Source organism: Antechinus flavipes, chromosome 6 (genome assembly GCF_016432865.1).
Source record: "Antechinus flavipes isolate AdamAnt ecotype Samford, QLD, Australia chromosome 6, AdamAnt_v2, whole genome shotgun sequence".
Classification (NCBI taxonomy): Eukaryota; Metazoa; Chordata; class Mammalia; order Dasyuromorphia; family Dasyuridae; genus Antechinus; species Antechinus flavipes.
In genome coordinates this window covers 114,169,052-114,191,990 of record NC_067403.1, presented here as the reverse complement: position 1 = coordinate 114,191,990, position 22,939 = coordinate 114,169,052, and the positions used below count along the sequence as shown (strand labels likewise).

General features: G+C 33.6%; 1 protein-coding gene across 1 annotated transcript in view; it reads left to right on the top strand.

Moving 5' to 3' along the window:
• LOC127541431 (methionine aminopeptidase 1-like) overlaps positions 1–21,285 on the top strand; it is a 92,580-nt gene extending 71,295 nt beyond the window's left edge. Inside the window, exon 2 of the mRNA XM_051966698.1 lies at positions 18,991–21,285. Coding sequence (XP_051822658.1) covers positions 18,991–19,889 — 899 coding nt within the window. The 3' untranslated portion in view covers positions 19,890–21,285. The remainder of the gene's footprint in view (positions 1–18,990) is intronic.
• The last annotated feature ends 1,654 nt before the right edge of the window (positions 21,286–22,939 follow it).

Sequence of the window (22,939 nt, the reverse complement as noted above, 5' to 3'; positions counted from 1 at the left end):
ACTGAAGCAAGGAGATACACTCATACACTTTTCAATTACAGATATGTTAATTCTATGGCACAGGGTAAGGCTAGAGAGTAATCTCCAGAAAAACTGAAGGTGATCTCCAAAATTTGATTATCACCGATCAGATCTTCATTCAGCAATAGTCTATTCAAAATCAGACAGATTGGGTACAGGAGCTTCCTGAGACAGACTCCAAAACCAAAAATTTTAGGGTTCCATATTACAACACCTCCATCCACCAGAAGGGCAATGTACAGTGTGTCCCAGAACTCTTAGTGAAATTTTAAACTCTAATAGCTTGAGAGGAAACAGACAGAAAGGTAAAGAGACCTATAGAGACCAAACAGAAAAGGAGTTTATTGATGTAATTAACTATCCCTAAAAAAAAGAGATTGCCAACTTCTCAGAAATTTGTAATCTTAGAAAATTGCCTGGGATGCTGAGAAATTAAATAAGACTTGCCCAGAATCATGCATTCAATATTTGTTAGAGGCAGGAATTGAACCCACGTTTTCCTGGCTTAGAAAGCTCAGTAAAAACAAAATAAATTAAATAAAAATAATAATAAATAAATAAAATTACACTATACTTGCTGCCACTCAAAAAATAAAAAGAAGAAAGAAGAATTAAAAGAAAAAGAATGATTAGAAGAATAGAAGAATTGAAGAAGGAGGAGGAGGAGGAAGAAAAAGGAGGAAAAGGAAGAAGGAAGAAGAAGGAGGAGGAGAAAGAAGAAGGATGAGGAGGAATAATAATAATAATAATTAGGGGGCAACAAAGTAAACTAGTGCAGTGGATAAAACACCAGCCCTGAAGTCAGGAGGATCTCAGTTCAAATCTGGTCTCAGACATTTAACATTTCCTAGCTGTGTGCTCCTGGTCAAGTCACTTAACTCCTCCAGTTGCCTTAGGGGAAAAAAAGAAGAAGAAGGAAGAAGAAAGAAGAATAATTATAATCAACCTCATTCTCTTTCCCTACAGGATTGGAACAAAGATAAATATGGGGAACTCCAAGTAAATCCCTGCTTTATATTGTTAGAAAACATATCAAGGTTAGAAAATGTCATGAAGATATTTGATGTCTTCTTTTGGTGAGATGAGCATCCATGATATTAGTAAGGAAATAAGGAACAACAACAACAACAACAAAAAAAAAAAAAACATGCCATACTCATTTTCTTTTTCAGTCGGTAAAATCTGGAATCAATTTACAAGATTAGCCATGCCAAAAGCTTGGTTTTAATCACTATGCAGGGAAAATTTGAGCCACATTATCTGAGTATCATAAGGTATAAAAGACTTAGGCAGCACTCTCACTCAGAATTTTATAGGACATACTTGTCCTTTATTAGCCTGAAAGATGTATAGGATGCTGTCCTATTGAATTAAGAATATAGCTGAGAGGCAGTCAATTATCTCTTTTTCCCAATGTACCTAGAATTAGGGACTCTGAGAGAGAGATATCTTCTCTTTGCCCCTATCTTTGGAGTAAAAAGCAACTGGGTCCAGATCCCACTTAAGATATCTGCAAGACCTTGGGAAATCCCTTAATCTCTCAGATCTCTGTTTTCTAATGTTTAAGGTAAATAGGTTCAAAGAGATCAAAAATTTCCTTCATTAGATTATAGGGGACTGAAGGTAAGGATTGTGTTTTGCCTCTCTTTGTATCTAATACTTAGCACATAAGAGGTACTTAAGAAATATTAATTTATTTATTGGTTAGTGATCTGGTGTTGGTAGAAGGATTTAAGAGCCCTATGGGTTGAACCTATTTACCTTAAAAATTAGAAATTAGCTTTTATATTTTCTCTGATGATAGAAATTCAGGTTTTTTATAATAGTTATCCATCCCTGATCTTCTGAGTTGCTGGGCTCCTCCCATTATACCTAACCTGTCACCTAGCTACTACACCAATGACAATGCTATTAGAATTTAGGCTGTCTGTCAAATGAAGTCTTTAACACAATATTTGAAATCTTTCCATCTTGGCAGAACTTTTCAGAGGTCTCTTCTATTTTTATAATCCTTGAAAACTCAAGGTTGCCAGCATACAAAATGTGACATAAAAGTTGAGATGTAGCAATAGTTAAGGGACATTATCAAATTTATCAAGTTTTAAACAATAGAATATAGATAAATGTATCACAGCTTAGTAAAGGAGAAATAAAATTTGTTTTAGAAAATCTAAGCCATTTGGAAATGAAAAATAAAAGAAAAAAGGAAACAATGAAATTTTTAAAAATCATGCATGCCCAAATTCCAAAGAATGTCCTGTTTATTGCTTGAAAAGATGAGTAATAAAATTATCCTTCTGAAATGCTAAATTAAGCAGTTTATGATTTTAGAAGCCAGAAATCCTAAAATTTGAATTTCAAGACCTTGCAGATGGTATCCAATATACCATTGTTGCCAAATATATGATATAATTCCCTGAGTTCAAATGAGAGCCACATCCAAATGATACTGAATTGTGGTATTTTTTTCAGGACAAAATACAAAAGCATTTTTTTCTTTTAATTAATTTTAATAAATAATTCCATAAGGAATTAAAAATAAAAAATATCATCATGATTTTTAATAAAAATTATTTTTTGGGAGTAAAATATAAAAGTTTTTTCTGGATGCTAACTATATACTTTTCAAGCAGATACTATAATTTATTTAAATACTATATGTTATATGAAATCAAAGCAAATGGAAAATAACAAATTAAGTACATACTATTAAGGAGTGGGCTTAATGCTAATTATTCTATATCATTATAAAACAACAGTACATTCATTAGTGTTTCAAAGTTTACAGAGTTTTTTTCCTCAACAATAACAACAAAATCTTTATTTATATATTATTAACCCATTTCAGAGATGACGAAAGAAAAATTCTGTGGTGACAAAATTATTATAGCCCAGTTTTGAACCCATATTTCCCTGTTGTAGGTCCAGTACTTACTAGGCTCAGTAAGCAATCTATATGGTTGATTCTTGTTAGAATCCTTACAAAGTGATAAGTCAGTTGCCTAATTTAGCATGATACTTAGCAAATCCTCTAGCTCATTAATGTATTTAAGTACTCACTGGAGTTCACACTTTTGGGAGATTCACAAGTTAGTATTCAGTATGAGATTCACAAGTCAGAAACACATAATTCCACTCTCAGATCCCATAATCCGACTCTCTCAGAGGAGGAGTCAACCTTTGGGAGATCATATATAAGAAGCTGATAGAGGCTCAGTCAGTTAGTTAGTTCGGAACATTGCCAGGAGTTGGAGAGGAGCACTCTGGGAGATTGAGAGCCAGAAACCCTCTCTTGGAGGCAAGACAGATTCATTCCCACTTTCATTTTGGTGCTGGCTGGAGACATTCGGAGTTGAGCTAGAGGCAAAAGACTAGCAACAAGAGCTCTCGGAACTAAGGAAAGCTGAGGTCTCTAAGAAAGTTACCGGGGCCCAAAGACAAGCTGCAAGAGCTCTTGGAGAAAATAAACATTTGGATTTTATCAGCTGGCTGTATTTGAAGTGATTATTACTTTTAACTGAAATTAAGGCTACCTCTAGAAAACCTCTCCAAGAAACCTGCTCCCAGAGAGAACCATTATATTTTAAAGAAGAGAACACCACAGATTCTTCTTCTCTCTGATTTTTACTGTCATTAATTGATGTGAGTTTTTTTGGCTAAGCTGAGAGAGGCTACTTCTTACTAAAAATTATGCTGACTTTTCTGGCTGTCAGTATATAACCGGTGGTGTCTTGGACTATGTCAAGCTAGACATATTGGCTAGGTTTGACCAGATAGGTTGTTGTTTCAAAACATTTAACAATTATGCATTTTTAATTAAGGTAAAACTGTAGTAAAATAATTTTAAAACTATTTAGTTGCTCACTCTAACATGACTAACAAAAAAAAATCAGAACTGGAAATCAAGTATCCATTAATTGAGGAGTAGCTGAAGAAGTTATGGCATATAAATAAATGTATGCAATGCTATTGTTCCATAAAAAATGAGGGAAGAGATGTTGTCAAAGAAACTTACAAAGACTGTAGAAATATATACAGGACAGAATAAACAGAATGAGGAGAAAAGTTTATTTATTATTAAAATGATAAAGAATAACTAATTTGATAGACATTGATACATTCGATGACCATCCATGATTCCAGTGGATTAATTATGAATGATGCTACCCACCTCCTAACAGGTGATAGATTCAAGATGCTTAATGAGACATTTATTTTCTGAAAATGGAAAATGTGAGAATTCATTTTGCTTGACTATAGAAGAGGTTGAGGAACTTTGCATTTTTCTTTTCTTTCTAAGCAAACAAAACTAGATTTTTTTTAAAAAAAAAGAAGTTCCTATTAATTGGGAAAAGTTATATTATTCTTCCTTTTTTTAACGTAATATTTTATTTTTACTAATTACATATAAACTAGGTTTAACATTCTTTATTGTTAATTTTGAATTCCAAATTCTCTTCCTTCCTCTTTTATTTTCCTCCCCATTCAATGATACATCAATCAGTTTGATATAGGTCATATATATGTTTTCATACAAAATGTATTTCCATATTAATCATATCATGAAAGAAAATACAAACCAAAAAGAGAAAGAAATAAAAAGAAAAAAGAAAGAAACAGGGGCAGCTAGGTGGCACAGTAGATAGAGCACCAAGTCAGAAGGGACCTGAGTTCAAATTTGGTCTCAGACACTTAACACTTCCTAGCTGTGTGACCCTGGGCAAGTCACTTAACCCCAATTGCCACAGGGGAAGGAAAAAAAAAAGAAAACAAACAAACAAACAATGAAAGAAAGTTCCAAAGAATGTTTCAAGCTCATTCAGACTCCATCAGTTCTTTTTCTGGATATGGATAGCATTTTTTCATCATAAATCTATTGGAATTATCTTAGACCTTTGTATTGCGGAGAATAGCTAAACCATTGACAATGTGATCACTATGCAATATTGTTATACAGTGTTCTCCTAGTTTTGCTCATTTTACTTTGTATCAGTTCAAGTAAGTAAATATCCCACCCATCACGCCTTTTATGACAGTGATATCCCATTATAAGCATACATACAATTTGTCAATCTTTTCTAACGTGATAGGCATGATCTCAATTTCTAATTCTTTGTTACCACTGAAAGAGCTTCTATAAACATTTTTCTTGTATAAGCCCTTATAAAAAATCTTTTTAAAATTTTCTTTAGGTTAGCTACCTAATGGTGGTATTGCTGGATCAAAGGATATGCAAAGTTTTGTTACACTTTAAACATAGTTTCAAATTGCAGCTCAGAATGTCTGAAACAGTTCATACTATGTACTAGTTTATCAACACTGCATTAGAGATTGGTTGTTTGGGCCAGTTGTTTTTCCAATGATATATTTTATATTATTTCAATTTTTCAGTCTTTTGATTTTATTTCTTTTTTTTTTTTATTTCTTATAGAGTTGTTAGCTTCTATTTGCCCAATTTTATTTTTTTAAGAAATTATTTTCTTCAGTGAGCTGTTATACCTCCTTTTCTATTTGACTAAATCAGTGAATTTTTATACATCTTTTTTCCATGTGGTTAATTTTGCTTTTAAAGGCATTCCTATGTTCATTGTATTTTTGTGACTCTTACCATTTGGTCTATTCTTTTTCCTAAGATATTATGTTCTTCGTGTGTGTGTGTGCGCGCGCGCGTGGGTATGTGTGTGCCTCCTTCTAATCTGTTTACCTTTCTCTCCTATGATTTTCTTACATCTCTGTCATTTCTTTTTCAAATTCTTCCTCACTTCTCTTATTTGATTTTTAAAAATAATTTTGACCTCTTACAGTAACTTTTTGAGAAACCTGAGGTTAATTCTTCTTCTTTTACTTTGGTGTCTTCTAAATTTATGTTTTAATCTTTTCTTTCAACATAATAACTTTCTATGGCCATCATTTTGTTGTTGTTTATTTATTTTTCCAGTTTCTTTCTTAACCTTTAACTTTATATTAAAATTGGACTATGCTTTAGGTGTGGAGAGGGCAGTGTCCAAAGTCTGAGATTTATTTATGCTGGTTCAGCAGGTCTGTAAGTTTTCAGTTTTTCCAAGATAATATGAATTGTACTCTGGTCTATGAGTGCCTAAAGCACCTTTTCTGTCCTGGATATGTAACTAGGATTCCTGCTCTCCTGTGATCCCAAGTTCTGATTTACTAGTGCTCATCTCCCTAGGACTGTGACCTAGATCCAAATATGGGCAAAAGAACCCTGTACCTGGAAAGGAAGCCTTGTAATCTCCTTCTGAGCACTTCTCCAAATTCCCCACTTTCTGTGTGTCAGGAGTTCTGGAAGCAATTGATTTCACTGATTCAGTTGCTCCCAAGATCTGCTGCTGATTTGCTGGGAGTGACCTGTATTGGTTCAGCTATTCTACTCTCACTCTAGTATATTTCCTACCGGTCTTCTAAGTTGTTTTGATCTGAAAAAAAATGTTTCATACTGTCTTTTTTTAGGTTCTACTACAGAATTTGTTTTAAGGTATCATTACAAGTTGTCTGGAGGGGTATTTGGTATATGTTAGTTAAGTCCTTGTCTTTTCTCCACCATCTTCTCCCCATGCCTCCTATCCTTCATTTTTGAAAAGGGTAACCAGACTTCTGGGAGCAAAGCCAAGATGGTAAAATGAAGCCAGGAAACTGCTTGAGATTTTCCTGTTTTCTTCAAAAATCATATGAAACCAAGCATTTGAACAGAGTCTGGAATATGACAGAGCCTCCAAAAGAGACAGAATGAAACTATTCTTCAGCTCCAGATTGATTGAAAGGACTTCAAGAAAAGTCAGTCTCACTAGGTGAAAGAAAAAGTGATTACCAAGCTCAGATGGTGTCCAGGAAAGCCAGTGAGAGGGTCTTAATCATAGTAAATCAGAAACAGAGATCCTCCCTTCTGACTCAGTAGTACAGCAAGCCAGGAGGGGCAGCCTCCAGTTCTAGGACAGAAGGCAAATTATTAACCTAGGAAATTAGGCTAACACAGATGGAACTAGGTGTGCTATCACATGCTGTGAGTAAAACACCAAACACAAAGGCCCCTGTGCTCAAAGTTAAGTCTCAAAGCTGCACAAAAACCTTGGGGAAATAGATTGTACCCCAGTAGCAGAGCTTAACATCAAAAGTCACAAAATAGCAACAAAAAAGGAAAGAAGGAAGGAATGAAAGGAGGAAGGGAGGGATAAAGGCTGGCAAGAAGGAGATAGGAAGGGGGGAGCCCACAGAGCCTTCTTGAAAGCTCTGCTAAAGGATTTTTAAAATCAGATAAGAGAGGTTGAAGACAAATTGGGAAAAGAAATGAGATGTATGCAAGAAAGAGTTAGCAGCTTGGAAAAGTAAGGTTAAAATTTGATTGAAGAAAGCAATTCCTTAAAAATGTAATTGGCAAAATTAAAAAAAAACACAGTGAAGAAAACATCACCTTGAAAAGTAGAATTACTCAACTGGACAAAAAGGATACAAAAGCTAGCTGAAGAAAATCAAACATTAAAAACTAGAACCAAGCAAATGGAAGGTAATGACAACTAGGGGACATCAAGAATCACTCAAACTTAAAAGAATGGAAAAGGTGTGAAAAAATGTAAAGTATCTCACTGAAGAGCAAAACAAAACAAAACAAAACAACAACAATGATAAAAAACAAAATAAAACAAAACAAACAAAAAAAAAGGTGACCTGGAAAATCCAACCAGGAAAGACAATTTTAAAATTATTGGTCTACCTGAAGATCATAACCAAAAAAAGTACCTTCAAGAGATCATCAAGAAAACCTGCCCTGATACACTAGAACAAAAGGGCAAAATCATCATTGAAAAAATCCAAATATCACCTCAGGAAAGAAATCATACAAGGAAAATCCCAAGAAACATTTTTGCAAAACTCCAGAGTTATAATCTCAAGAGAAAAAAAAAATACTGCAAGCACCAGAAAAAATAAAAACAAAAACAAGACAATTAGGTATTGAGAATCCATTGTTAGAATTGCCCAGGATTTGGAAGCTTCTACAATAAAGGATTGGAGGACTTGAAATATCATATTCTGGAAGACAAAGCATATGGTATTGCAACCAAGAATCAACTACCCAGTGAGTATCATCTTTCAGGAGATGGATCTTCAGTGAAGTAATGAACTTTCAATTATTTCTATTGATATGATCAAAACTAAGCAGAAAATTTGATCTTCAAACACAGGACTCAAGAAGCATAGAAAGATAAATAGGAACAGGAAAAAAATGCTTAAATTGTTAATCTCTCTAGATGGGAATATGATACTTGTAACTCTTGAGAATTCTTATCTTTTATTAGGACAGTTAGAGGGGCCATATGTAGATAGAGACTGTGAATATAAATTGACTCTGATGTGATTATATTAAAGAAAAAGACATTAAGGGGTGAAAAGGGTAACCCAAAGATAGTAAACCTGTAATGGGCTGAGGCTTGAGTTGATGCACTGAAGTCCCAAGCACATGAGGCTAAATAGTAATTGGACCATACTCTATTAATATATAAGCTTGGAGAAAGAATGGCCCCCTCCCACTCTTTGTGCAAGTTCTGATGTGTTGTATGGGAAATGACGATTCTGGTGGGTGGAGGCAGGGGAGTGAAACAGGAAGGGGAGGAGAGCTCAGGCCCCACTTTCTCTGTTAGTTGGCTTCCTGTCGCAGCTGCCCATATTGCTATCGCAATCTTTTTTCACCTCTTCACTTCAATAAAGACTGAAGATTTTCCCCTTAACCTGAGTTCCTGACTCCACCTGATTTTAAATACGTGGTCATTACATAAACCCATTGGGGAATTGGGGAATGTCTGCCCCAGGCACGTAAAAACTTTTCTCAGCTGAAAGGGTGAATGAAAACAATTTATTGCAGTGGTAATGAAGATGGTTGAAGTGAGTAGTGATGTGTTTAGAGCTTGGTTATGTGCCACAATCGTCTCAGCCCACTTTCAGTTATCCTCACTTTGGTCACAATGAAATTTTGATTCTGAGACAAAGTGAGTCTGATAATTTTGTGCAAAGCTGTTTCACCTAAATATAATTCAAGTATAAGTCAAGATATTACCCTGTGTCATCATAAAGAGAATACTATGAAGTGGAAAAGAAGACATTGGGCTAAGAATCAGGAGACCTGAGTTCTAGGACTCATATCTTGGCTGTGAGACAATGTTGAAGTTATTTTTTAGCTTTTTCATTCTGTTTCCTCTTTTAATAAATAATGGGATTGTTAGAATCCAGTATTCTTATTTCAGTATAATGGGTTTCCTTTACAATCCTATGATTTTTTTATGCATTTACAAGCATTGGTTTGAAATAATAATATTCATTTGAATGTCAAAGTAATTTGTGTTACAACAAAAATCAAAACACTCCTTAGATGCTCTTTAAAATAAAGTCTGCTAGTGACTCTGCCTATCTCACCTCTCCTCATTCCAATCCAATCACCATTAACTACTTAGCCTCTTTCTATCTTTTCTTAAAACCTTATTCTATACCACATATCCTATGATTCAGTGACATTAGTTTCTTGACTGTTCCACAAGCTTTGGATAATTTCTTTGTCCTCCATGCCCAGAAAACTGTTGTACATCAACTCTACCTACTGATTTCTCTGGCTTCTTTTACAGGAAGTATTCTCCTGCCCCAATTCCTCTCAATTCTAGTGTCTTCTTTCAGTTATTTCCTATTTATCTTGTGTGAAAAATGGATGAGCATTTGTTGGGTTTCCACAGTTGTGAGGGTTAATTTGGAGAAATGGGATTTGAATTGGAGGACTGAAACCCACTGAGTCATCAGAGCATGGTGGGGAGCAGGAGATTATCATCCCAAAAGAATGTAAGCTCCTTAGGGGCAGGCACTTGGTTTTGTGATCCAGGTGGTGGCCTGAGATTTCAAAAGAATCTTTTGATCTTTGCCCCTAGATTTTCACTGTAGAAGCTCCTCAAGACTTTCATATTCTTCCACTACTCCTCCCCTTGTGATTCAAGATAAGGGAAGGCAAGGCTACAAGTCACCACAGCAAAAATCCTGTTTACTTGGACCTTGCTTCCTCTCTGGACCCCACTCCCTGTTGTTAAGTAAACATGTTTGTTTCATACTCTTTTTTTTCTTTCTCTGATGCCCAGCCAGTGGGAGGAAGAGCCAGTGGATGCGTGGGGGCTTCACATTAGATTTATATAAACTTGCTGAGAACTGCTCACCTTTGAACTCCCTTGCTGCTGCCATTTTGGTCAACACTGGATGTGTCCTTTCTCCTGAGAAAACAAAATTCCTTTTTGCCTCACCTAAGAAAAATATCTGAATTATTAAATTAAAGAGGGGGAAGCGACCCTTACCACATATCCTGTATATGGCTTGTGTGTAAATAATTGTTTACATGGTGTCTGCCCATTGATTTCTAAACTCCTTAGTGACAGGGGTTGTCTTTTGCTTTTTTTATTGTTGTATTTTCATTGCTTAGTACCGTACCTGGCACATAGAAGGTACTTAATAAGTATTGATTGATGATTAACTGATCTTCCAAGTCAATTCTGTGAATATGGAACAAAATATGAAAATACATAAACTTGAAGATAGAAGATCCAACTTGAAATCGTAAAAGTCAATATGAGATTAATAAAATTAAAAGTAAAAATATATTGAAAAAACTAAAAGCAGGCTTTATATAAAAACATAATTAGTTAATTTTATTTTTTAAAAGAAGAAAGCCAAACTACCAGTGTCAAAAATAAAAGGTGAATGCACAACCAATGAAAATGAAATTAAAACAATTATCAGGAGTTATTTTGCCCAGTTATATTGCCATTGAAACTGACAAAGTAAATAGATGACAAGGACAACGAGACCATGAACTTAGTCCTGAATGTATACTTCTCAATATCTGCCTTGGATTCTGAATTTAATACTGGAAATACAAAAAATATCTTATTATCATGGATTATTTTTATATTTTATTACATTTTTTAGTTAAGCAATCTAAATAATTGATGTCCATACCAGCAGTTTAGGATCAAAAAAAAAGCAGTGACCCAGGAGTTAAATGTTTTGAATTCCTACTCTGGTAAATGATCCCCATGTGACCAGGGGCAAGCCTTTTAATCTTTTTGATACTTAGGTTGCTCATCTGTGCCCTGAAAGAGTTGGAGAAAAAAATTTCTAAAATGGTTTTAGCTCGAACTCCTCTGAACCTGTGTTAATTTTGATTGCATTGTAGCTATTATAAAATCTAAATTGGATTTAGATAAAAAATGAAATTTTTCTTTTCTAAGGCCAGGGAAACTGAGGCAAGATAGAGATTAGAGAGTTTTTAATATTTTATTTATTGGATAGTTTAATTAATTGACTGGATCAGATTCATGTCTCAAAGTATCCAGTATTGAATGTAAGATTCCAGAGATTTTTTTATAGTATTTTAGTGATAAGGGAAAACAAAGGCAGAAGGGGAGGGGGCAGCATGAGCACTGGATATTCTGATTATTTGGGAAGATCAGGAGCCAGGATGTCTGAAATAGAAGACTCCCCCCCCCCCTTATCTGAGATTAAATATTTACAATTTATGAAGCTAGAGTAGCCAGTCCTAAATTATATCATTCCTAATGGTCAGGAGGGGTGTTGCAACTAGGGGATTGAGGTAGAACAATTCAAGGAATTGAGGCAGAACAATTTATGGAAAGTAAGGCAGAACAATAAAAGGAAATCGTGGTACATTTTTAACTCTATCTAATACTCCTGTTATAGCCCAACTTTAACTAAACTCAATAAATTCTAATCATCTTAATTGTGGCTATCAATAATATTTCATTTTAGATTCATTTTCTGCTACTGTAGTACCTGCTGAAATGCAGAGTACCTGAAAAAAAAAAAAATGAAATAAAGCTGGAAAAATAAATTTGAATTAGATTTTGCAGAATCTTATCTACCAGACTGATTTACCAAATAGACAATAGGAAGTTCCTAAAGGTTATTGAATAGAGCACTGTCATAGATCTGTATATTAGGAAAATTATTTTGGCATAATTTGGTGAAAGATAATTTGAAGAACCAAAGAAATAAAGAAGTCATTATAATTATCTAAGCAATGGCAAATGATAGCCAGAACAAAAGTGGTGGCAATACAAGAGAGAATAGGAATGATATGAGAGAGAGAATGTGGAATTAGAATTAAGCAGAAGAGTTAAAGAATTATTTTAGAGCTTGAATGCCTGAGGGAATTGCTGTGTGATCAAAAGAAAAAAAGAAATGCAAAATCTAGTAGACTGTTTGTTTTGTTTTTCTAGGTAACCTAGATAGGAAGTTTGGTTTTTTAAAAAAAAGTTGACTTTGTTAGCAGGGTGTGTGAGAACAACTGTTCAGGAGATAATGGAAAAGAAGACAATGAAGTTCAGAATCAAGGATCAAGGATGGACATACAGATTTGGTAGTCCTTGGCACAGAAAATCCCAATTAGGTTATAAATTACTTCTCTTTATTCAAAACTCTATCTTCTCCATTAGTATCTAAAATATAGAAACACAGATATGTAAAGACTATACTAATTGGCTTTTTGACTTTATACTATGTTCCTTCCTCTAGCACTGGGAGACTGCTTACTACATTTTTTTCCTGTCAAATTTTAAAAAGCAAAATAAACTGAAAAACTTTATTTTACAGATTAGATATTAAACTGCCCACAGGGCATTAGACATATTCAAAACTGTGCAGCTTAGATATGGGGTGAAATCATAAAAACCAAATCTTAGGCTACATAGTTTTTTTTTTTTTTTTTTTTTCCCAACTGAGGAGCATGTCACAAATTTGGTGTCAGAAGAAAATGATTCATATAAAGTACCAATGCTTATGAACTCAGAGAAGCATAGATTTAGACATATTACACATACATGCAAATATAAGTACATATATATATATATGTGAACAAATGTGTGTGTGTGTGTGAATATATGTGTGCACACATACATGGAACATAATAAAGTGATGTGGAATGTGGAATGTGAAAGAATATCTTTTGTTTAAATCCTAATCCTACCCCTTCCTGCTTGTGTAATCTTAAGTATGTCAATATCAGTTATGGTTTTCTTATAACATGAGAAGATAGAGATTGGCATTTAAGACTTCTTTCTTGTCATGCTGTTGTGCCATAGTTTCCTTTTATTGTCTTGCCTCAGTTGCCCTAAATGGTCCTGCCTCAGTTTAAATTGTCCTGCTTTAGCTTCCCTAAATTATTTTGTATCAGTTCCTTGAATTGTTCTGCCTCAATCCCCCTGGCTGTAATCTCCTTTCCTGTTCATTGGGACTGAGAAAACTAGGCCTGTGGAGATCTGGCCACTGTGGTATTCCAAAAGAGTCATAAACTGTAAATGTATAATCTCAGATAAGGGAAGATCTTCTAGTTCAGACATTCTGGCTCCTAAATCCTCCTAAGTTATCAGAATTTATGGTCCTCACTCCCCACCTTGTCACAATAGGATTGATGTTTCTGGAAATTCCCATGCTCACCAATGCTTGAACTTCACCCCTTGCACCTTTGTCTCCCCAATCTTGGAGAAATATATATATATATATATATCATTGGAATCACATTCGATGCTGATGTTGAATGTTTTGAGACATCAGCTCTGGGACCAAAATAGATTCTTTGGTCCCAGAAAATCTCTCCCTCTCAGAAATCCAAATAAAATATTAAAAACACTCTAATATCTATCTTGCCTCAGTTTCTCCAGCATTACAATGCAGAAGATCCAAGTTCATTTCTAAACTCATACAGATATCCCATGAGTATCATGGCATAGCAGAAATGAGCACTGACACTAGAGTTATTAGACCTGTTATTTACTTGTATGAAGTGGGATAAGCCATTTGCCATCTATGAGCCTCAGTTTTCTTTTTTTGTAGAATAAAATAAAGTACAGGAGGCTGCACTAAACAATCTCTCAGGTCCTTTTCACCTTTGTGTCTATCATCCTATTTATTAGATGGTACACTTTTGTTCTAAATCTATGATATAATGGGGAGAAGTTGTCTAGTCCAAAGCTTTTATTTAGAAAATGATGATTTTTCCTAGCCTTGTTTTAAAACTTAGCTAATATTTCTTCTTTATGAAAAGAAATTGCTGGGTTTTCCTGTCACTTTAGGGAGATCCAAATAATTGAAGACTATGGTAACTCTGAAAGAATTGTCAGGAAAAGGTATTTTCCTTGGAGGACATGATATTCTGGCTCTCTCTTTTCTTTTTCTCTCCCCCCCCCTTTCTTTTTCTTAAAACACACATACATACACATCCACATACACACACACACGTACATACATACATACATACATACATATATATGTGTGTGTAATAAATATACATATGCATATAAATGCACATATATACTTACATATATATGGAGAGAAAATTAGAAATAAGATAGACATAGACATATCTGTATTTGTATCTATCTGTATCTCTCTATCCATATATATCTTTCCTTCTTTTTTCTTTCTTTTTTCTTTCTTTCTTTCTTTCTTTCTTTCTTTCTTTCTTTCTTTCTTTTTTCTTTCTTTCTTTCTTTCTTTTTTCTTTCTTTCTTTCTTTCTTCCTTTCTTTCTATCTATCGACTTATACACAGGCCTTCTTAGTAAAGAGGCTAACTTTCTCATAGCTATGCCACAATACTTCTTGGCAAATATAAATTTTCTTTTATATCTCCCTAAATCTAATTTTACAAATATGTAAAATTCAAAGATAATTCCTTAAAAATGATTAATTGAAGTTACTGGGGCTAAATTAATATACCCTATTTATTAATAATGACCGAGATTTGCTTTCCTCACCCTCCCAAATTTAATGTTTGCCTCCCAGGTTTATAAGTGACCATTTGTTCAACTTAGTTCTCTTGAAAAAGAAAAAAAAAAAAGAACACTGTATTTTGGTTACGTTAATTATTTAAATCCCTGCCTCAGAGTTTTCTTTCATATGTACACTATTACCATTTAACATTTAATGTTATTTGACATTTATAATAGCAGTTATTTATCAAAACATTCATTCTATAAAAAGGTACACATTAATTCTATTTGTGGATTTTACACTTAAGACTCTCAGAAAATGCCATCCTGGAAAATATACTTTTATATGTAAACAAAACTTAAAGTAAAAAACCCAAGAAAACAAACAAATAAAAAGAAGTCAATGCTAATAACAACAAAATTCATTACTACATCTTCATCTTATCTTTTCTTCACATTAGCAAATGACAATACTCTAGCATGTATTTTCTACTAAAGTCCTCCTGTAATAATCATTGTGACTTTAGAAGGATCCAAGTCATTGAAAACTATGGTAACTCTGAAAGAATTACCAGGAATATACATTCTCCTTGGAGGGTATGGTTCTTTTGTATATTTTTTTTAAATCACATTATATCTTTTGCACATAGTAGGTACTTATAAATTGTACATGGGATTGTATTTACATATTAATTCCAGAAAGGAATTTTTTTTTCTTTTTTGTTAAAGTTTTATATTTTCAAAACATATGCATAAATAATTTTCAACATTCACCCTTGCAAAACCTTGTGTTTCAAATTTTTTTCCTCCCTTACTTCCCCCCACTGCTTCCCCAAGATGGCAAGTAATCCAATATATGTTTAATATGTGCAATTTTTGATACATATTTTCACAATTATCATGCTGCATACACACACACACACAAATCAGATCAAAAAGAAAAAAAAAGAGAAAGAAAACAAAATGCAATCAAACAACAAAAGAGTGAAAATAGTGGGTTTTGATCCATAATCAGTCCTCACAGTCCTCTGGGTACAGATAGCTCTCTTTATCACAAGATTATTGGAGCGAGCCTACCTTGATGTTGAAAAAAGCTACATCCATCCAGAATTAATCATCATATAATCTGGCTGTTTTCTGTGTACACGGTTCTCCTGGTTCTATTCACTTCACTTTGCATCAGTTCATATAAGTTTCTCCAGGCTTCTCTGAAATCATCTTGCTAATCATTTCTTATAGAATAATAATAGTTCATAATATTCATATACACCATAACTTATTCAGCCATTCTCCAACTGATAGACATCCACTCAGTTTGCACTTCCTTGTCACTACAAAAAGGGCTACTACAAACATTTTTGCACATGTGTGTCCTTTTCCCTTTTTTTGATTTCTTTGGAATACAGGCCCCGTAGACATACTTTGCTGGATCAAAGGTTATGCACAATTTGAGAGCCCTTTAGGCATGGTTCCACAATGCTCTCCAGAATAGTTGTATCAGTTCAAAGTGCAACCAACAATGTATTAGTATCCCAGTTCCCCAGTGTCCCAGTCCCCTCCAACATTCATCATTATGTTTTCCTTTCACTTTAGCCAATCTGAGAGGTGTGTCATGATCCTTCAGAATTGTCTTATTTGCATTTCCCGATCAATAATGATTTAGAGCGTTTTTTCATATGACTAGAAATGGTTTTAATTTTTCATCTGAAAATTGTTCATATCCTTTGAAAATTTATCAATTGGAGAATAGTTTAAATTCTTATAAATTTGAGGAAATTCTCTATTTTAAAAATGAGACCTTTAAAAAATTCTTGGATATAAAAATTTTCCCCCAGTATATTGTTCCCCTTCTAATCTTGTCTGCATTAGTTTTCTTTGTACAAAAACTTTTTAACTTAATATAATCAAAATTATCTATTTTGTTAACATAATGTACTCTAGTTCTTTGGTCATAAATTCTTTCCTTTTCCATAGATCTGTAAAGGAATCTATTCTTTGTTCTTCTGATTTGTTTATAGTATCACTCTTCATGACTAAATCATGAACCCATTTTGATCTTTTCTTGATATAGGGTGTTAGGTATGAATCGTTGTCTACTTCCTGCCATGCTAATTTTCAATTTTCCCAACAATTTTTGTCAAATGCTGAGTTCTAATCTCAAAAGATGGGGTTTTTGGCCTAATCAAATATTAGATTACTATTGTATCTTTTAAACTTAACCTAGTTCATTGATCAACTACTCTGTTTCTTAGTCAATACCAAGTGGTTTTGATGACCACAGCTTTATAATGTAGTTTTAGGTCTGGTACAACTAGGCAACCTTCATTTACATTTTTAAAAATCAATTCTCTTGAAATTTTTACCTTTTTTTCTACCAGATGAAATTTATTATTGTTTTTGTTTGTTTGTTTGTTTGTTTGTTTGTTTTTTGTTTTTTCCCTAGCTCTGTAAATTTTTTTAGGGGGAATTTGATTAAATTCAGGGGCACTGAATAAGTATATTATTTTAGATAGCATTGTCATTTTTATTATCTTAGCTCAGCCTACCTATGAGCATTTGATATTTTTCCATTTAATTAGATCTAACTTTATTTGTGTGGAAAATGTTCTGTAATTGTGTTCATATAGTTTCTGACTTTGTCTTGGCACATAGACTCCCCAATATTTTATATTATCTACATTCATTTTAAATGAAATTTCTATTCATATCACTTACTGTTGGACTTTGTTGGTAACATAAACATGTTGATGATTTCTTTGGATTTATTTTGTATCCTGCAACTTTGCTAAAGTTGTGAATTGCTTCTAGTAGATTTTAAGTTGACTTTCTAGGATTTTCTAAGTATATCATTAAACCATCTGCAAAGAATGATAATTTGGTTCCCTAATTACCTACTCTAATACTGTTAATTTCTTTTTCCCTCTCCCATTGATAAAGTTAATATTTCTCTTAAAATATTGAATAGTAATGGTGATAGTGAGCAAACTTGGTTCACTCCTAATCTTATTAGGAATGATCCCAATTTATCCCCATTACATAGGATGCTTTCTGATGGTTTTAAATAGATGCTACTGATCATTTTAGAAAAAATGCCATTTATTCCTGTACTTTCTAGAGTTTTAATAGGAATGAGTATTGGAAATTGTCAATGCTTTTTGCTGCATCTATTGAGATAGTCATAATTTTTCTTAGTTTGATCATTGATATAATCAATTATGGTAATAGTTTCCCTAATATTAAACCAGCCCTGCAAACATGGTATAAATCCTATTTAGTTATAGTGTATTATTTTATGGATAATTTCCTGTAATCTCTTTGCTAATATCTTAAGATAATTTAAGATATTCAATATTCAATGATTTGCATCAATGAATCAATATTCATTAGGGAAATTGGTTTATAATTTTCTTTAACTTTTTTGACCCTACCTGATTTAGGTATCAGCACTGTATCTGTGTTATAAAAGGAATTTGGTAAAACTCCTTTTTTCCCTATTTTTCAAAATATAGTTTACATAATATTGAAATTATTTGTTCTTTAAATGTTTGGTAGAATTCATATATAAATCCATCTGATCCTGGAAGTTTTTTCTTGGGGAATTGATTAATAGCGTCTTCAATTTCTTTTTATGAAATGGGACTATTTAAGTAACTTATTTTCTCCTCTGTTAATCTGGGCAATCTATATTTTTTGAAAGTATTTACCCATTTCATTTAGGTTATCAGATTTATTTGTATATAGTTGGGCAAAATATCTCCTAATTATTGCTCTAATTTACTCTTCATTGGTGTAAAGTTTACCCTTTTCATTTTTTATACTAACAATTTGTTTCTCTTCTTTTCTTTTTCTAATCAAATTAAAGTTTTATCTATTTTTTTCATAAAATCAATTCTTTTTATTAGTTCAATAATTTTCTTTTTTAAAATTTTATTAATCACTCCTTTTATTTTTGGTATTTCAAATTTGATATTTAATTGGGAGTTTTTAATTTGTTCCATTTCTAATTTTTTTAAATGCCCAATTCATTGATCTTCTCTTTCTCTGTTTTATGCAAGTATCTATGTAACACTTCCCCTAAAAACTGTATTGACTGTAGCCCACACATTTTTTTGTATGTTTTCTCATTATTGTCATTCTCTTGGATAAAACTATTCTGTCTATGATTTGTTGTTTCATCCACTCATTCTTTTGCACCAAATTATTTAGTTTCCAATTATCCATTGATGCCAACAAGACCAGTGCCAAGTTATATTCAGAGACCTGATTATGCTGATCATCCTTTAGGAATGTCTGAATCTGAACAGGCTCTCAAAGGTACTTCTCAAATAAAAATACTTTCCTCTGAAGATTTAGAAGGCATGCGGTTAGTGTGTAGGCTTGCGAGAGAAGTGTTGGATGTTGCGGCGATGATAATTAAACCAGGTGTAACTACTGAAGAAATAGACCATTCTGTCCATTTAGCATGCATTTCAAGGAATTGCTACCCTTCTCCACTGAATTATTATAATTTTCCTAAGTCATGTTGTACTTCAGTGAATGAAGTGATCTGCCATGGAATTCCAGATAGGAGACCCTTGCAAGATGGTGATATTGTTAATGTGGATATCACTATTTATCGAAATGGTTATCATGGAGACCTGAATGAGACATTTTTTGTTGGAGAAGTGGATGAGAGTGCAAGAAAACTGGTACAGACAACTTATGAGTGTCTCATGCAAGCAATAGATGCAGTGAAACCTGGAGTTCGATATAGAGAGCTGGGAAACATTATTCAGAAGCATGCCCAAGCGAATGGTTTCTCTGTTGTCCGGAGCTACTGTGGACATGGAATCCATAAACTTTTCCATACAGCCCCCAATGTACCACATTATGCCAAAAATAAAGCTGTTGGAGTGATGAAGCCTGGTCATGTATTTACAATTGAACCCATGATCTGTGAAGGTGGATGGCAAGATGAGACCTGGCCAGATGGTTGGACAGCAGTGACAAGAGATGGGAAACGATCTGCTCAATTTGAGCATACCTTGCTAGTCACAGACACTGGCTGTGAAATCTTAACCCGGCCACTGGATAGTGTGGGTCCTCACTTCATGTCCCAGTTTTAAGTTCTCCTAAGATGACATCTAAATAATATCTTTTGACTGTGCTATGCATTTTCTTGAGAGTACAGGATAGAGGAGGGTATTTTATCATTTGTTTTGTTTTCATGTCTATAGCTAAAAGAAGAATACAGCATTGGGCGTGTGTACTTCAAGAACTTGTTGTGGGTCTGAAAAAGCCGTGAAGAATAAAAAATTTTTCTCTACTCCTTTCTTCTCTCCCAATACCCTTCATTCCCTGCTTCTCATTTGTCTTTTATTCATCTTACCTTCAACAAGCTTATAGTTACTTCTGTCACTGCTGTGACAGGCCACTCAGTGCCATCTGTTTTCCAACTGAATGTTGTTTGTAAATGAGAATTCTTGACACTTCAGCCAGATTTTTTGCACCAGATTTTTAAAAAAGATACACCACACACAGACACACACGTGTATGTATATGCATGTATGTATATAGACACATGAACATACATATAAATATGTGTGTGTGTTTTTAAATTTCCAGAAACTCACATGCTTGCTAATACTTTGGACTGTGACTGACTTTGATTCTGGTCTAAGGGTTATGAGGGAAAGGATGATATAAGAAATAGGCCCATTGTCTATATGATACATGATGTAATTTTCAATTAGATAATTTTTTCTTCTTTCCCCCCATTTTTCCTCATGCTTTCCTCAGCTTCTGTTGTAACTGTGTTTGAGGAAACTTTCAATCCATGAGACTTATTTCCAGCCTAGAGATTCTTAAGACATCCCAATGAGGGCAACAAGTCTACTTAGGGAAGTGATTATCCTTTTCCCAGCTTAAGACAAAATTCCATTAATAGTGGCTAACTCTGTTGGACCTAATGGAGGAATGCAATATACTGCTATGGCAAACCTTCCTTATATTGAAATTTAAACCAAAAAAGGATTTATAGATGCCTGTCTCCTTTTTATTTTATTTCTTTTGCCTATTTAGGGGGATAGTCTTAGGGTACAGATTGCCCTAGGAGAGAAGATGTGAAAAGGCAGGTTTTTTACACATATCTAGCTTGTATGAGGAAGAAAAATAAAATGCCTTTTGGATGTCTGATGTAAAATTGAATAGACCTAGTATTAGTATGAAACAAACGATTGTAACCTACCAGGACATTGAGATTGCCCTTAGTAGTGGGGAGAAGCTTTCCCCCTATCTCTGGTAATGCCCTTCAATTGGGAAACATACCTTTTGGGTTAAATAGGTTACCAAATTGGAACCTTCAGCCTTGGGTAGGCAGTAATAGTAACAATAATAAACTACCGTTGCTCCTTAAACTGTGAGAGTAATCTCAGCTACCACTTTAGATTTGATATCCTTCGAAATTCTTGAGGTTAACCCCCAATAAATAAAGTTGAACATAAATAAAGCAAAACATAAAAATCATATCACTGATGGACACATTCTTGAGCATCTGAAGACAACTTGTGTTGTAATTGGTACCACTAGAAGCATTAGCTTTACAAGAAAATGTCTTTTCCAGAGTGTTTCAGACCTTTTCACAAAAGTTGTGATTGCAGTTTCTTGTCTTTTATTGTTTTTATGATTTAGCAAAATGACCTGTTGGTACTAGATGGGTTTGGGGAGGATTGAGAATAAAGCATGTATAAAGATTTTCATTACGCAGAAGGCAGTACTTGTGAGTGTAACGTATAGCATTATAAATGGTCATACAGTGTTTGCTGGGAATTAAAAAAAGAAAAACTGAATGGTCCTACTACATGATCAATCATCTGGTTCATTATGGTTGTTTGGGAAAGGGGGAAACTACTTTTCAATCTAAATAAAAATCACTAGCATTGTTTAATGACAAGACATTTCTTGGTTGCTGTAGATTACAATTCAGACGGTTGGGTGTTATTAACTTTAAATGAAAATTATCAGCTTTGGAGAGATTGTCTAGATCAAAAGACAGGCAGCTACCTTATTTTCATCACCAAAAGAGCAAGCCCCCAAAATGGAGACTCTTGGAGGAAGGAGCAGCAGGTGGCCATCTTAAAACTATTTTTTATTGAGAGGTTTTATTTTTATATCACCTTGGTTTTTCATTTTTCCCTTCTCCCTCAACAAGAAATAGGACTTTGTTTTAATGACCTTTTTTCTTAATCTCTGGATAATTTTTTTTTCTTAATGTGTCAAACCATAGATACTGCATGGATTATACCCTAAGTTTTTACCTCTTATTAAGATTTGGAAAAGGTGTAACTTTGGGATAAGGAAAATTACCAGTAATTTCCAAAACAGATTTCCCATGTTAATTTTTTAAGAATCTCACGTCTATTTTGATGAGCTCATGTGCCTCTGGTGAAAGACTTGGGCCCTTGATTATCTATCCCTACTAATAACCGTATAGGTATGATTTTATCTTACTCTTTTTAATGTCTGTCTTTAAAGGCTTATATGTTACAAATCACTATTTGCTACTGTCACAATGATTTACCAAATAAGACTTCATCTAGTTTTCTCATTTAATTTTTTCTGTGATTCTTATTTTCTTTTAAATGTATTTTATTAAATGACTGGGCAATCAAAAATGAAAAAAAAAAAAAAAAAAAAAAAAGAAATAAGATAGACATAGACATATCTGTATTTGTATCTATCTGTATCTCTCTATCCATATATATCTTTCCTTCTTTTTTCTTTCTTTCTTTCTTTCTTTCTTTCTTTCTTTCTTTCTTTCTTTCTTTCTTTCTTTCTTTCTTTCTTTCTTTCTTTCTTTCTTCCTTCCTTTCTTTCTTTCTTTCTTCCTTTCTTTCTATCTATCGACTTATACACAGGCCTTCTTAGTAAAGAGGCTAACTTTCTCATAGCTATGCCACAATACTTCTTGGCAAATATAAATTTTCTTTTATATCTCCCTAAATCTAATTTTACAAATATGTAAAATTCAAAGAAAATTCCTTAAAAATGATTAATTGAAGTTACTGGGGCTAAACTAATATACCCTATTTATTAATAATGACCGAGATTTGCTTTCCTCACCCTCCCAAATTTAATGTTTGCCTCCCAGGTTTATAAGTGACCATTTGTTCAACTT